General features: G+C 39.9%; 1 protein-coding gene across 1 annotated transcript in view; it reads right to left on the bottom strand.

The window, feature by feature from the left end:
- Positions 1-17,407, bottom strand: part of PCSK2 (proprotein convertase subtilisin/kexin type 2) — a 250,696-nt gene extending 233,289 nt beyond the window's left edge. The window contains exon 1 of the mRNA XM_006744248.3: positions 16,873-17,407. Coding sequence (XP_006744311.1) covers positions 16,873-17,049 — 177 coding nt within the window. The 5' untranslated portion in view covers positions 17,050-17,407. The remainder of the gene's footprint in view (positions 1-16,872) is intronic.
- Positions 17,408-17,705: the final 298 nt, after the last annotated feature.

Here is a 17,705-nt window from a genome sequence, read left to right as displayed (position 1 = left end):
AAGAAGATAGCAGGAGGGGAAGAATGAAGGGGGGGAAATCGGAGGGAGAGAGGAACCATGAGAGACGATGGACTCTGGAAAACAAACTGAGGGTTCTAGAGGGGAGGGGGGTGGGAGGATGGGTTAGCCTGGTGATGGTATTAAAGAAGGCACGTTCTGCATGGAGCACTGGGTGTTATGCACAAACAATGAAGTATGGAACACTACATCTCAAACTAATGATGTAATGTATGGTGATTAACATAACAATAAAAAAATTTTAAAAAATTACTAAAAAAAACCCAACAACTGTTAAGATATCACTACATATTAGAATGGCCAAGATCTGGAACACTGACACTACCACATGCTGGTGAGGATGTGGAGCAACAGGAACTCTCTTCACTGCTGGTGGGATTGTAAAATGGTACAGCCAGTTGGAAGAGAGTTTGGCAGTTTCCTACAAAACTAAACATATGCTTACCATACATTTGAGTAATAGCACTCTTTGGCATTTACCCAAAGGAGTTGAAAACTCATGTTTACACAAAAAGCTGCACATGATTGTTTATAGCAGTTTTATTCATAATTGCTAATACTTGGAAACAGCCAAGATGTCCTTCAGTAGGTGAATGGATAAACTGTGGTACATACAGATAATGAAATATTATTCAGTGCTAAGAAAAAAGAGCTATCAAGCCATAAAAAGACATGGAGGAAACTTAAATGCATATTATTAAGTGCAAGAAACTGATCTGAAAAGGCTACATACTGTATGATTCCAATTCTCCAATATTCTTGAAAAGGCAAAACTATGCAGACAATAAAAAGATCAGTGTTTCCAGTGGTGGAGGAGGGGAGAGATGTACAGCAAAGAACAAATGACTTGGAGGTCAGTCAAAATAGTCTGTATGGTAGTATAATGATGGATATATGTCATTATACTTTTTTCCAAACCCATAGAATTTACAACACAAAGAGTGAGGCCTACGGTAAACTGAATTTTTGGTGATTATGATGTGTCAGTGTAGGTTCATCCTTGATAAAAAAAAAATATTACCATTCTGGTGAGTTATGTTGATAATAGAAGAGGATATGTATGTGGTGGAGAGGGGCAGGGGTATGTAAGAAATCTTTGTGCCTCTTAATTTTGTTGCAAACTTAAAACTTCTTCAAAAAAGATAGTCTTAAAAATATATACAGCCTATTTCAGTGGATTCTGATTGCTATAATTACCCAACCAGGGAGCAACATGTTGGGAATGGAATATAAAGCATGTTTACTTTTTATTATTACTTTTATTTATTTTCATCATTTTTTTTAATCTTGGAGAGCATGGTTGTGCGTGAAGAAAATAGAGATAAGGAGTTGGACATTTTGAATAAACACGATGACTCCAAAACTATAAAAGAATATAATCATTGAAAGTACTCAGTAAGAAGCTATTCCATTCTTAGCAGAAAAGCATATGGAGGCAACACAAGGTGATATGCTATCTCATAAAAATCAATCAATGAGAAACAGTGCAAGACAATTTCATACATAAGGCAAACAAGCCACATTATTTAGATGAATAAAGTAAATATGATTTCACTAGAGGAGTGGAAGTCTTGACAGCTCCTTTGAACAGCTGCCCTCATGTAGCAGAGAAACCTAATTGTTTATATGTGCCTTTAGCTCCTCTGTCAACAGGAGGAGGCTGGTGGAGTGAGGATGTCATTTCTTTGCATAACCAGATGTGACAGAGAATATTATTCAGCCTCAGCTTATCAGGGCATGTTATAAGGTTAGCCTAGTCTGAGAAGGTCCTTTGTGTGTAGAACCAGAGTTTTCCACATCCCAACTCATAAAATAGGTTATTTGTTAAAGCTGGATGGAGTCATCAGATTGGGAGTAGTCTTCTAAACTGGCCTGGAGAACTTATAACATGCTTTCATTTGCACATAAATCTAAATATGTCACCTTTCTGTCTGTAGAATCCATCCCTTTCAATGTGCTTATCTCTGTAGGACTCAATAAAAACCTGCTAATAAAATATGAATGCATGGATGGATGTTCCTTTGGAATTAGCTGTTTCCAAAGGAGGAATTTGCTATTTGAGGAGAGGCTGGAAGGGAGAATGGAGACATTGACCTCAAGTCATAGAACTCAGGACACCTTGTACATTCCTAAGCCACTCCTGAGTATTTGTCTCCATGGACAACACTCAACTCTCTTCCATAATTTTAGGAGCCACTCTTTCCTACCACCAGGAGTGCGGTAGTGCAAAACAGCTTGTGTTGTACATGGTTGTTTGCTGTATTGAGCAAATAGTCCACAGTGGGATTCAAACTGTGATTTACTCCCAAGAAATAAACAACTAATTTATATCAAGTTTAAAATGACAATCAGGTAGTGAGACAGGTAGAGGGTACGTGATTCTCAGACTCACTCACAGTTTCTTTCTGGCCTCAGGCAAAATTTCCATACACTATTTCAGAAATGAAAATGTAGGAACATGCATTATTCCTTTGGCATATCAGGGAATAATCTACCTGTCAGATTTCCTGGGATGACCGTGTTACACTACTGTCCTTGCTCTTTTTAGCTCCCAAGTCAGAAGGTCTGCTTTAGATTCATGTATTTATATGTCAGGGGAAGAAGTAGGACACATTTAATCAGTTTGTTCTTAGTTGGAATAAATTTCACGGATAGAACAGGTTGCCTCTATCAGCCATTTATTGTGGCTTCAAAGACAATAATTAAGCCTTTAGTATCCCTGATGTCATCAGCCAGTGGTAATGGAATCAAAGACATGTAACCTGACTCCTTAGATTGGTGCTACCTGCTTCCAGGACATGAATAATTCCATAGGACAGAAGAACCAGGCTGGGAAATCTGGGCTCCTCCAACTTACTGTTAGCTCAACTTGTTATCCTAGGCTTTCCTGTATATGGCCATTCTGTTATACCCTCCAAGTATCCTTCAATGCCCCCTTCCACCTATGGACAAAATCCAAGCTCCCCTGTATGGTACGGGTGACCCCTCTTAAACTGACCCCAGTCCACTTCTTTGGCTTCTTTTTCAGTCTGTCTCAGCATCTAGCCAGACAAAACCACTTGCAATCCTTCCACTCTCCTGGTGTGTTCTATTGCATATGCTATGGCATCCTCTGTAAACCCTCTTTTCTTTTGACCTGTTGAAATTATGAGTCTCAATGCAAATTCACCTCAACTTGACATTGCCTGCCCTGGGAAGACTTCCTTTCTGTTGACAGTCATTGCCTCATGGGTACTATATCATAAATCTATCACAAAACATATTGCCAGTTGTTTACAAAATGCACTCTATTTCTCTGATTTCTTGAAGTCAGAATCTGTGTTCTATCTAACTGATGCCTTCTGTGTGGCAGATGATGTTGATGCCCCACCTTCATTCCTATGGCCTACCCTGGACATCGCCTATAGACAGTACCTACACATGCCAGATTGTCCACACATCTCTACCTCTGGAAGCATGTTTGGTCCACCTGGGGAGGGCAGAAATGCTGGGAATTTGATGCCTCTCAGGTGCAACCCTCAACAAAGAAAGTATGGGAACTAGTGGTTAAATTTCACAGCTTCCTCACTCTTTGATGGGACAACTCAGAGATGTCATCACTCATAGAAGGTCCAGTAATAGAATGTTGCAATAATGGTCTGCATTTTATTTCTGCCTCTCTGTATCAATTCCCTTGGTTAGTTGCCTCCCACACTGACTCTGAGCTTGGCCATGTGCACTTGCTTTGGCCAATGAGACTTAGCAAATGTGACACAAAGACTTTAAAAGTGCACACTGGGGCTTGATCCCTCCTTTATATCTTGCAACCTTTCTTAGACCAATGGGATTGAATCTCAGTTGCCTATTTGTTCCCAAATCCATATTTCAGTGTCTGACATCCTACTTGCTTATTCAATGTACTAAGTACATGTTTGTTGAATGAACTGAGTATTCTGCTTCTATACTTTCCTATTACTTCTTTGTCCATTGGTTTCAAACTCCCATAATTTTTCCTTGGTCCTTTCTTCCTTTCTGGTTAATGGCCAGGATGGTTGGTTTTGGCTTCAGCTGCTGGGTCCAAATTTAGGTTTATGCCAAGCTTCATTGAAGACACAACTCTCCAAAGTTCCCTTTGGCACTGATTCTGCCCTCCCTCCCCCACAAAATGGTGCCGCTTCTGAACTTCAAGAGATCAACAATGGCTTGTTTCCTACCCTTCTCCCCACATCTTAGGCTCTGCAAGGTCTCTCTTGGTCTGACAACCCCTAGAAATATAGTCAGCAGGAGCTGACTAGAATTGGCTCTTGGATGTCAACTACCTTGTGTTTGAACTTCCATCACCTTTGAAGAGGACTGAGAACCTCCTGATGAAATTGATTTTTTCCCAGTCCCAGAAGTAGAGAACAAGCTAAGGGCAAGGAAGGATAGAATTTGTGGATCACCTTATTCTCTGTCACTGGTTTCTTAATTTCCCAACAAGTCACAAAATTTTTGTCTATTAATGGTAATTAATTAATTGAAGCCACTTAACACAGGCACAAATTAGGATATTCATGTAACCTTTCCTATAGTGCTTGGTCTTCCTGATTGCAGCATTATGTAACACATCAGTCTGTCATTTAGTGAGCATCTGATGATAATGGAAACTTTTAGTTTTTTTCCTCATCACTTATTTTTATATTTATTGAGTGCTTACTAAATGTACAGTGCTGTGTTAGTCACTAAGAGAGCAGTCAAAGAAACATAATTCTTATTCTGTATTTCTGTATTTCACCAAGTGTAAATTAAATAGGTTGTTGTTGGTGTAGAATCAATCCCTGAATCTACAAGCAGCTTTGTTTGGAAAACTGGAATTCATAAAACTTTTATAGGTAAAATGGTGAAAAGCAGGCAACGAACTGGTGTCAGACCAAGTTGGTGTATGTGGCTAATATAGGAATCTCACACAGTCAGGTTTTCTGTCTCATCCAATGTGAAAGGCAGATATAATGGTTCCAGTCTCCAAACCTCAGCCAATAAGCAACAAGGTTCAAACGCTCATTGCCAGTAGTTAAAAACATAAACATAATGTTTAGTATTCTTTTTCTCATGTGTAGAATGAGAGGTTAAACTAATGTCTAAGATTCCTTCCTGTAATTCCATAATTGTAGATATTATTTGTAAAAATTGCAATGACTCTGGATAAACCATTTAGAATAATTAGGCCGGCACATCACAATTTTTTGGTGGGGTGGCAATTTCCATGTGGTCCAACTAGTGTTTAGAGGCTATTATCTGTAAACAACATTAAAAAGACATAAATTTAAATCACCACAGTACTTTTCCTCTTTCCCTTCCCTTACCCACTACACTTCTTGAAGGAATTGTCTTGATACCTGCACTTCATCATATTTACTGCTACCCTTCACAGTTTGGCTTCCTTCCTGTAGCAGACACGATCGCTTTCCCCGCTCAGTCCCTTTGGGCCTTAGCATTTAGCGTATGCCAGCCTCTGCATCTCTTCACCTGAGTTTTCTCTGGTTGGCCAAATTCAGTATGTTGAACATGTGCCAGGTCAAAGTGCTGGGAGACTTAATGCCATCCAGGACTAACTATCCATCATGAATCAATGTCTGATTGTAATTGGCATATAAATACCCTAGATCCCTCACACCTCAGGTAAGACAACTCTGGGGCCTGTGTTCTACATCAGTTCTCAGAGATTCCCAGTGGAACTGAGTCCCCGTTATCCACAGTGACAACTTGTTCTATCATGCACCTTTCCTTCCTGCTTTCCCTTCACTGTTTCAATTCCCCCACTCCCTTACCGGTATTTTCTAGACTCATTCCTTAAATAAACAACTTGCATTTAAACTCTTATCCCAGGGACTACTCCTGGGGACCCAAACTGATATATGTGGCCTCTTCCACAGTGTTAAGGTGGCTTCTCCAATTTAACCAAGGATTTCATCTCTAAAACCAGTGGCCTTGCTTGCCCCATTTTTTCTTTCCTAACCTTCATCTCCCTTCCTTTCACAGCTCTGGATTCTCCTTCCATATCTCTAGAAGTCCAGGTTCTGTCTTCTCTCCTGGCTCCTGTTATACCCCTTCATGCCCAAAGTTCTCTAGGATTTTGTCCTATGACCTCCTCTCTCCTGTTTCTCTCAACGCTCTTCCTTGGCAGTGCTATCTGCTGCTGTGGCATGACAGAGGTGTGGATTCTTGTGCATTTGACTTTCAGTTCCTTGACCACCTTCACCTCTATTTGACCTTGGTAACTAACTTCCATGGGTGTTACCATTATCTGGAGGTACACAGGACTTGGAGACTTAAGCTTCAACTTCCCAGTCACTAACCATAGCTTTCTCTTTCGGTTCTCTCATTATTAGTCCCAATTTATCTTCTCTTCTAGTTTATTGATTTTCCATTTTTTGAAAACTCAAGTTCTCTCTCTCCCAACCCCCACCACCCTCACTTGAGTGCTGTTTAAGAAAATGACTTGGTTGGTGCTACTGTAAATCCATTCTCTTACACTTGGCCTCTCAGTACTGTCCAGAAGTCATCTTTTGTCCTTTGTCATCATCCCCTCCCTTCCCATTAACAGTGTACAAAATGTTATCTCCCTTGAAGCCCCCACCCCATCACCCCTTCTTTCACTGGAAGTGTTGACCTTGTCTCCTTCACTTTTGAAATAATTGTGACTCCTGAGTGGGTTTTCTTCCCATATCCTCCACTGAGACTTTCGCACTGAACTTCATCTGCCCACTCCTCTCTTTTAGCTCAGAGAGAGATTTCCCTTTTCCTAATCAGGCTAATCCTTTTGCTTTTCAATAAAACCTAGCTAACCAAGAGATGAATGAAAATGAAGAATTTATGATTGAAGAAATTCTGGTGAAAGGACTTGTGATGAAATAACAAACAATTTTAATGTAGAACAAATACAAGCAATACTGTAAACCATGGTTATATGCAGAAGGTTAATATTTACTTAAAACTTGATGTAAAAATAATGATGCACATTGAATTGTGGGCATAGGGGAGGCCAGAGGAACTGTTACGAGGCTAATGTCCCCACTTTGTTAAGCATGGACTTCACTAAATTCACTAAAGTTGAAATATGTAATGAAATAATTAAACATGTCATTAAATATGTATTATCTATCTACCATTTACATGTAAAATAATCACAAACTCCTCACTCAATACCATCACAATTTTTTTTTGAATTTTAGGGAGACCTATTATGAAACAATATGTCTGTGTGACTAATTTGTCTGAAGCTTAACAATGTCATCAATTTTTTTCAGTTTCCTTTCTGTTAAATTCTGTAATAATTAAATTAATAGTTTAAAATTTAAAATAGTGTATACAATATAGTCCCAGTTTTATAAAACAATATATCTGACTACCTTTCTTCTCTCTATATGTATCCTACAGAAATATCTGCAATAAAATTTACCTAATGCTGGTAATGGTTATTTCTGAGTAATGAACTTTGAGGTAATAAAAAAAACAAAAAATTCTTTTTTCCAGTGTTTTTTTTGTGCTACTTGATATTAAAAAAACAATGAGGATGTGTAATTTTGACAAAAATAAGTTATTATATTTTTCATATGCTTAGGGATTCTTATGTCAACTTATTAACTTGATGATTTCCACTCATGGCATTCACAAGGGCTGTAATGTGTAAGAATACTGTGGCTTTCACTGAGAGGTTTGCCATCCCCCCAGTCGAAGAATTCACATATTTTGTTTGCTTGTTTGTGTATCTCAAGAGGGAAGATGCTCAATTGTCTAAGAAATCTGATACCAACAAAAATTAGATCATTCATTCAACAACTACTCATTGTAAGCTTAGTTTATCATGTTTTATCCCATCATGTTTACATAGAAAGCAAGACTGCTGATGTCATTACCCTCAGCTTCTATTAAAACACTGGAACAGTGAAAACCAAGTATCCCAGGTCAAAATAATTTTTTTCTAATGCCATTACGACACTTGGCACATGTTTGAAATCTAAATTGTTATTTTCCTGTTCTTGATGTCTCCAAATAAATGGTTCTATATGTCTCTCATCTTTCTTTGAACTCTTTCTACTTCAATACAGAGTGAGCATTAAGTGAATTTATTTAGGCAAATTTAGGAGAATTAGATGTTCATGAATCAGTGCCAAATTTAAAGTTATAAATAAAGAGCAACCCTAGCATCCCACAGTTTTCATGTTCTTGTCAACTTTCTAATGGAGAAACTATCAACATCCTGTAACATTATTGAGTCTATTTCATTTGTGTCAGAAAATTAAGAGTTTGTGCCCATGTTTGACTTTCAATCTAAGAGTTTGTTATATTCAATTATTCTCACCAGAGGAGCTCAGCATGTCACAACCTTCTCTGAAAAGTCATAGTCAATTTGTTTTAGGGACAAAAGCAATTTGTCAAGAGAGTTTACTGCTTTTTATATATACCTCATGTAGAAGCCACTCACTAATATGGAATCATGACATTTAGGGTGGAAGTGTTAATTCAAATGTAATTTCTTGATTCCCTAACCATTAGTGGAATGTAGTCAGTTAATGGACTTCAGCTATAATATATTATACATAGATACATTTTATATATATAAGTTAATATAATACATATAATATAATAGCTATAATATAAACATAAAAATAAATATATCTTGTATATATATAAAATATATATATTCATATAAAGAAGGTGAAAGTAAAACTCCTGCTTTTGAACTGTCCTGTGATTATTTGAATCTCAAATAATAATGCACAAATTCAATTCAGGGTTTCTTTTTGAAATGATGAATCTGAGCTCAAATGTAGAATGAAGCCACAGCTCTAGTGGGTGGAAAAAGTGTGAACTTCAGGTTTCATGTTTTATTTTTAAAACCTGACTTCTTTGAGCAGTTACAGCCAAATATATAATTATTGCAAACTTAACTATAGCATCACTCCCTGATGTGCTATAACATTATGATCTACAGCTAATAAGATCTTTTGAAAGAGACATTGAATTTTAGATATTCATTCATTTGAGAAAAAGTGTAATTTTTCTCCTTCTTTTGTATTTTGATCAAGTTTTAACTGTAGGCTTTATTTTTTTCTGCTCAAAGAGCTAATCTGTTCTATTACTGATAACTTCTAAGTTGGGAATTTTAGGGAAACACAGGAGTCTGCCTGACATTGACTTGCTGCTTGTTACCTACTTCTATGTCCTAGCTAATTTGCGACCTATAAATAAATGGATGCTACAGGGGTAATTTTTTGAAAACTAATTCTTCAAGTGCCTTTTCTCCGAGCTAATGGCCAAACAGTCACCTTGTGATCCAAGTTTATTTATCAGTCAAGAAGCACATAATGAGTCCCTATTATGAGTAGGGCAAATTGGTTGCCAGTGGGACAAGAGTGTTTAATGGATTTTATAGTCTTCCTGGAGAAGAAAAATCACAAAGACCAGAAAAGTTGGCTTACATTATGAGGTGAAAATATAGGAGTTTTCCTAAGTCTTTTAAAAATTATTGTTCTTGTGATCTGGTTTGGTTTGGTTGTAAGGTTTACAGAGTCACTCCAGCAACTTGAGAAAATGGCTATTTATTGACAGTATATTGGTTTGGGTAATGCTGGTTCTAAAGATAAAGTCTCATATCTCAGTGTCATAATGTAATAGCAGTTTAATTTCTCACTCATAAAGTTCTTCTAAATCAAGAATCAGGGACATGGGGTCCTTTCATCTTGCAACTCCACCATCTTTGGCATTTGGATTCCAAAGTTACTGTTCTCAATCACATCAAGCCTCAGAAGAAAAAAGAGGGTGGAGAATCAACCTATGGGGAGTTTTTATGCATCAAGCAAGGAAGAAGTACACTTCACTTCTGCTTATATTACATTGGCTAGAATCATCATATGGTCATACTTATCTGCAAGACAGGGTGGGAAATGTGGGCTTGCTGTGACCCACGAAGAAGAGGAAAATAGTTTGTTGATTAACTTCACCTTCTGTCACAGATGTCTTTTGCTGGGAAGTGGAACTGGAAAGTTATTAGGAACTCGGATAAAAAGTCTGCATCTCCCATGCTCCCATGGCCTGGATGGGCTCTTTCATGGCAACTAGACCCCATTCTCCTCTCTATAGCAACTAGTGAATCAAATTTCCTAAGGAAGCCAGTATGATTGGTTGAGATAATCACCATGATCTATAATGAATTAAATTTACTGAATTATTTGAGCCAGGCCCTCTCATGGACCATGGTCAACTCATGGATGGGTTCCCATTGGGCAAAGTGCTTATTCCTCACTCAATCAGTTGTTACTCCTGAGAAAGTACAACTTACAACTGCCTTCTTGAGTAAAAAACAATATATAGCCAGGCCATCACCTTATTATTATTACTGCTACCAATAATAGGTTTTTTATTCTATACACTTGCTACTGTGTCCAGAACCTTACATGCACTATATTATTTATATTTCCTAGCCACTATATTTTAAACATGAGCCTTTGAGAGATTTCATAAACTGGACAAGTTTCCAGTACTGTATAATTCTAAATCCCATTATTTTTACTTTTGAATGTGGCTGTTTCTAGCTTTCTTCAGTCACAAGAAGGGCACTGGATATAGTGAGTGCTGTGACAAATGTGACTGGTGCCAAGAAAAAAGAACCGTTTCAATGCAGTGGAAGTCCCAAAGAGACAGAGAATGTTCTGGTGTAGGTCAATCAGAGAAGACTTGAGGGAAGAGTTTGGATTTGACCTAAGGCATACTGCATTAAATTGGGGTCCAAAAGGAATTCATAGCATTCATGTTGGGGAAGTAGAGTTATGGGCTATTTACCTTTGCCTACCATGGTAGTAGGTCTTGGAGTTTCAGAAAAACTGTTCCTTAAGGGCTTATTAGAAATCATTTTGGAAATAATTAGGATCAAATCTATATTGTTTTGTTTCTCCTTCTAAACCATGTTAATCTTGATCTAGAGAAGTATGGGGCAGAGGGTAGAGAACTACTTCTTTGGACTGACAACTGATGAATGATGAAAGGAGAGTGAAATTATAGAATCTGGATTCAATATTGTTGGGATATTAAGACACCACTAAAAGGGTGAAAATAAATATTCAAAATAAATATATCTGACAAAAGATTCCTATCCATAATAGCTAAAGAACTCCTACAAACCAAAAATTAAGACAGGCAATCCAAACAAAACAAAACAAAAAAGCCTTTTTCAGGGCAAAAGATCTGAACAAATAATGACTAAAAAAGGATTCCTGAACCACCAAAAAACATATGAAGAGATATTCAGCCTCAGTTGATCATCAGGGAAATGCAAATTAAAATCACAATGAGATACCATCACCATTACATAGCCACCAAAATAACTAAAAGGAAAAAGGTATAAAAAGTCAAATGCTGGTGAGAATGTGGAACAATCAGAACCTTCACATGCTACTGGGTTGTCTTTGGCAGGCAGAATTCTGAGATGGCCCCCAAGATATCTGCTCCCTTATGTACATGCCCTGTATAATCCCTTCCCCTTGACTGTGGAGCCAGTATTGTGGAGATGATGGATTTCATCCCTTGATTAGATTACATTATATTGCAGAGGTGAAGAGATTTATCAAATGTAGTTAAGGTCCCAAATCAGCTTACCTGAATTAATCAAAAGAGTTATCCTGGGTGGGCCTGACTTAATCAGGCTAACCTAAGCTGGGACTTAACCTTTCCTGAAAGAAGGGTGAAAGTGTGAGGTTTATGGAAAAGGTCATGTGTTAGGTCATGAGGGTAGCTTCCACGAGCTGAGTGGAGCCAGCAAAAAATGAAGACTCCAGGTCTGCAACGACAAGGAGCTGAATTCTTCTAAAAACTTGAATATGCTTGGAAGCAGATTTCCCCTTGGTTGTGCCTCTAGATGAGGACATAGCTGGCCAATATCTTGATTTCAACCTGTGAGCCCTTGAGCAATAGACCCAACTGGAATGTGATAGACTCCTTATCCATGAACACTATTAAATAATGAATTTGTTTTTAACACTATTAAATAATGAATTTGAATTTTAAGTCACAGAGTCTATAGTAATTTGTTACACAGCAATAGAAAATTGGTACAGTCTCTTAAAGTTGAATGTGTGTATGCCCTTTGACACGACAATTCTACTCCTAGGGATATTCCCAACAGAGAGGCATACATATATTCACCAAAATATATACACAATATCCACAGAAGCTATATTCATCATAGCCTAAAACCAAAAACTACCCAAATGAGCAAGAGTGGGAACTTATGAGATGTGAATAATACTTTATTTCTTGATTTGGATGCTAGTTATACATGTGTGCCCATGTTGTGAAAGTTTATTAAGCTGTGTTCTTTCCTAAATTATACTTCAATAAAATTAAAAGAAATTTAATTTTAAAATTAAATTCAGTTAAAATTAAAATTAGACATTCAATTAAAATTAAAAGAAATTTACTCTTTCATTATATAACAGCACAATTATTATTAGATTTCTAAAAAAATTAATGCTAAGCGAAATAAGTCAATCAGAGAAAGACAATTATCATATGATCTCACTGATATGTGGAATTTGAGAAACAAGACAGAGAATCATAGGGGAAGAAAGGAAAAAATAAAACAAGATGAAACCAGAAAGGGAGAAAAACCATAAGAGACTCCTAATCTCAGGAAACAAACTGAGGGTTGCTGGAATGGAGGTGGGTGGGAGAGATGGGGTGGCTGGGTGATGGACACTGGGGAGGGTATGTGCTATGGTGAGTGCTATGAATTGTGTAATACTGATGAATCACAGACCTGTACCCCTGAAACAAATAATACGTTATGTTAATTAAAAAAATAAAAAAATAAAAAAAATAATGATCACACATATAAAAGTAGTCACATGATTTTCCTAACCTTAGTCCTACATGGATAAAAAAACAAAATTTATCGTAGTAAAACAAAAACACTTAATTGTCAATTGTTTGGATTTTTACCTAAATTCTTACTTGATTTTTGACCAACCTTCAACATATCGCTTTAATAAGTAATTTTGTGTTTTTTTCCACAAGGGATTTAAAATTAGTAATGTATGGGGAATTTTAAGGCACTCTTTCGAATAACACCTCTGATATTATTGTAATCTCACTTACTCTCCTAGACATATATACCTTTTTTGATGAACATATGTCTTTGGGCCAGGTCATGATAAAATAGAAAACTTTAGTCTCAACACACCTGTCTGACAGTAAAGTTATAGGTAGCTTTACTCCACTTCAGGGAGGAAATAATTGTTTGGTCAGGGCCTTGCAAGAGTTTGGCAAAATAATCAACAAATATTCATTTAATATCTCATATACAGACCACCGTGCTAAATATGGGGCTATATTCTTCCGACATGGTATATTGTTTCTACTCTTGGAAGATTTACAATCTACCCGAAGAGGTACATACTCATACACATTAGTTAATGACCTAGGCACACATAGGTGTTGGATACAGAAAAAAAGTAAAAAGAAAGAAAGGAAAGGAAAAAACATTAGAATCTAAAGTGGTGCCCCAAGAGTGGAGTTCTTGGCTGTCAGAGAAGGCTTCCCAGAGGCAGCTTGGTAGATTAACAAAATTATTTTCCACAAAGCAAATTTGGTTTTAAATTTGAGTTTTTCCCTTTCCAAATATAAGCTTAACCACTTGGAACTTTAAGTTTTTCATCTGAGAATGAGGACTGTTGGCAACAATTTCTACCTCACAGGTTTGTGAGGTTAGATGAGATAATTCAGTAAAATAGCAGGTTCCCCTGGTCTGCATAGCTGATCCTTCTTTTGGATGAATAAATAGCCACCAAGGATCTTTGGTGTCTGACACAGAGCATTGGAGAGGATGGGGCAGTAGGGACTTGGTAGATACACTAAGTGTTAGAGAGGGGAGGGAGAAGGAGGCATTATGGGTTTAAAATGAAAAAATGAGTAACAAAAGTACAGTACAGCATGATGAAAACAAGACAGGACAGTGTTTGGGAAACCTAGAGGAACAGATAAAACAAAGGATGTTTCTTTACAGGCTGGCAAACCCAGTAACAGGCTGGCTTTGGTGAGGAAACCTATCATCCTTGAATATTTAATAGCTTTCAAGTGGACAAAGGATACTTATACCCATATTTACTTACATGTATGAAATGACTATAAGACAAATGATGAAATGTACTAGCTTTTGTTGTGTAGGCTTTGCTTTTTTGTCCCACAGGAATTTAGAGAAGGGAAAGCACACTGTGGTCCATAGTGTCAGGGAAGGTACGAGCTCAGACTTGAAGGATGGATAGAACAAGAATCCAAGGAAATGAAAGAGAGTTTATTCTACACAGGTGTGGCATCATGCAAAGATTCATCAGACAGAAGCATTCCGCCATAGACTGATTTTTTACTTAACTATGTATCAGAACAAAAATCATTTGGATAAGAGATGCTACTTTTGAGGGGTTATACAGAGGTGAGGAGAGGTGGCAAGGCAAAAACTCATTTTTCCTAGATAGAAATCACATGTTTGAGGCTGATTCAAAACCAGTGGGCTCCTCTTGAAGAAAGAGTGGGAGTGAAAGAGGCTTAGGTATCTGATTTTACCCCAAAGTATGAGTTCCCTAAGATTTTATGGTAAGTATATCAAAATTATCCAGATTCATTTATGATGAGATTGTCCCTACACCTCCTTTCTCAAACTTCACCATCAAAACTATAAAACCCCCATTAACTGTTTACCTCTATACACAAAGAGTGACCCTCTTGGAGAATTAGTAAGTTAAGCCGTTATCTGTCTTAGCTACACCTGGATTTGCTTAAGTTGCTAAGATCCTAAAGGGCATATTTTCCAAAAAGTAAGTAAAAAGATAGTAATGTCTGCCTTCGCTATGAAAAGGTGCATGGTATAGGGAGAGAAGAACAGGATTTCTGCATCAATGCAGAACCTTTACGCTCAAAAACTAAAGATCCTGATGCCACATCCCTTTTCAGCATACCTCAAAGCCCAACACATCCTTCAGAGCACTTAGAATGTTTGGTATGTACCAAGAGGTAAATAGCATAAGTTTATCTCTGAAAGATCTGGATTTAAATCCAGATCTGGTTGTGTCTTTTTTTCCCCCCCTTGGGCCCTGATCTGAACCAATTTCCTTATCAGTGCCATGTGCTTAATAACAATAGTAGCTTCCTCAGAGTTGTTAAGAATATTAAATAAGAATATTTGTAAGGACTCCAGAACACAAGGGTGCCCTATTTTTGTCAGGTAATAATAATCAATATTACAATCACTGTTATATTTATGGCTCCTGGGTCCTGAGTCTTGTCAAGTAAGGGGGGTGGGGTGAGAAGGAAGGAGGGTCTGCTTGTTTATTGTGCTGGTGGCACTCTTGAAACAGCCCCAGACTCGGCGAGAACGACAGCGGGCTGCTCCCTCAGCTGGCATCTTCTCTCCCCTGCTCCACCCACGTTTCCCGGGAGCAACAAGTTCCCTACTGCAAGACCCGCCCGCGCGCCACTGGTGCCTCCTCCCAGACCTCTGACTTACTCTCTTTGAATCCCACCTGGGGTCGAAATCGCAGCTGCCAACGCCCTACGGAGGAGGGAGAGCCGGCCGCATGTGAGGGAGCCCTCGCGGCGCCTGGGAGGGAGGCGGGAGGCGTGGGAAGTCGGGACAGAGGGGCTGATAGGAGACCTAGTTCGCCCTGCCCTTGAGAGGCAAAAGCAACAGACGAAAGCACCCGCCGCTCATCTTCAGCCTCTCTCCTGGGATCAGGAGGGAGGGGAGAGATCCCCGAATCCCACAGACCTCCACTCAGCCCTCTGGTTGCCAAATAGCATCCCTATGTCCTCCAGGCTCCCCTCGCCCGGTTTCTCCTTGCACCCTCACTCCACCCCACCCTTCGCCAGGTCCCCTAAGGACACTTGCGATTTCTAACAAGATATTTTGCAAGAAGGACAAGTAAGTAAGCCAAGGCTCCCACCCAGCACTCTCCTCTCCGCTGCTCTCCCAGAATGGATACCCTGGAGTCGCCAAAGGAGTCCCACGGCATCCTAGGTTGGGAGCCTTATCTAGCTGCCCAAACAGTTGAACTCTGACAACTTCTTGGAATGGGGATCCCTGCGCCCTCGTGGGGAAAGCCAAGCTGGCCGCCCACACACGGGGAGAGACACCCCGATTTATCCATAGGGAACTCTCAAAATCTACCTTTCCAGCTTCTACAGCTGTGAGTTGAGAATCAGAGAGCTAACTAAGGAGTACGCTTCGGGGGCGGGCGCTCGTGGGCAGGAGTGAGGGCGAGAAGTTCCACCCTGATTTTGGAAAGAAAACCCAGTTCATGTCTCCAAGTCTCCTGCAGCCAGGGAACTGTTGTTCCTGGAAAAGAGCAGGGACCGAAGTCACCGGGAGGGAAGTCCTCCTAGCGCGGGATCCGAAAAGCACGGAGGTGAATTGCAATGTCCAAGCTTTTAGCCTTGTCCGTCGGGAACTACTCTTTCTCCAGGAGATGGGGGCGGGGGATACATCCCTGGCAAAGACTGCCAACGTCAAGCCCAGATGTTCAGCGCTTCATTCCTCCATCCCCACGCAGCCTTGAGAACTTGGTACCTCGGACAGCAGCCCGGGCGCAAGGCATTGTTAGAAAGGTGTTACCTTGTTTTCGCCACCAAGTCAAAGAGCAATAAATTATTTTTATGACCTTACTAGTACAATTTGAAGGACATTTTAATTACATAACCCGTGAAAGATCACCGGAGGCAATGTCGTGTTAAAGAGCCCATGGCAGAATATCTGCATCGCATGAGAAAGAAAACTTGCAAATCTGCAATGAGATTGCGCAGGGCTGCCCCCGTTTTGAAACAACATGCGAAATGCAAGGGAGATCTTACCTTTCGGACTCCAAAGCCGTGTTCTGCTGCAACTTGGCGAGCTTCTTCCTCTCCTCCTTTATGCAACTCCACAAGAAAATGATTCGTGAAGACCGGTCTCTCGGCAGATGCAAAAACCATGATACAGAAGAGGAGCCCCGCGGCCGCCTTCCACTGGGAGACACAGCCACCTTTCATCTTTTTCTGGGAGTGAAAAGTGGTGCTAAGAGGCGCGCAGGCTGGTGGAGCGGGCGACTCGGAGAAAAGGTGCAAATAAAAAAATATATGTAGTTTTTTTGTTTGTTTTAAAAAAAAATCTTTGTGTTGGAAAAAGACTGATTAGGGGCTCGGAAAGCAGCAAATCAATGTGTGTTCTCCTCCAGCATCTGGCTGGCGGGGAAACCGTGTAGTCAGGCTCTCTGGCAGAGGGGCGAATGTGGGGTGCTGTGTGTATCTGAGAGAAAGAACGAGTGTATGTCTGTGCTTGAGGCTAAATCTGCATTTTCAGCTCCTCCTCGGCTCCAATTCCACTGGGACCGGAGGAGAGCACCAGCCTGGGTGACGTGCGCCCGCCAGCAGCCAATGAAGGCCGGAGATGCGGCGGGCCCCGCCCTGGACCGCCCCGGGCCCGCCTCTGCCCGCCCCCGGCCCCGGCCGGTCCGCCTCCGCCGACGGGGGGCGCCGCGCGGCGAGCCCGCGCCCCCGCCCCTTTCAGAACCCTGGAGAGCTCCTCCATCTCTCCACCCAGGCCCGCCTTGCTCCCAGGAAAATCCCCCCGGCTGTAAGCTGGTCGGCGGCGCCGGAGTGATGTCATTGTTTGTGGAAATCTGTAAGGCTCTGGAAAGGGAATTACG

This window comes from Leptonychotes weddellii, chromosome 10 (genome assembly GCF_054177405.1).
Source record: "Leptonychotes weddellii isolate Sample4059 chromosome 10, ASM5417740v2, whole genome shotgun sequence".
In the NCBI taxonomy this organism is placed as follows: Eukaryota; Metazoa; Chordata; class Mammalia; order Carnivora; family Phocidae; genus Leptonychotes; species Leptonychotes weddellii.
This window is presented reverse-complemented; position numbering and strand designations above follow the sequence as displayed.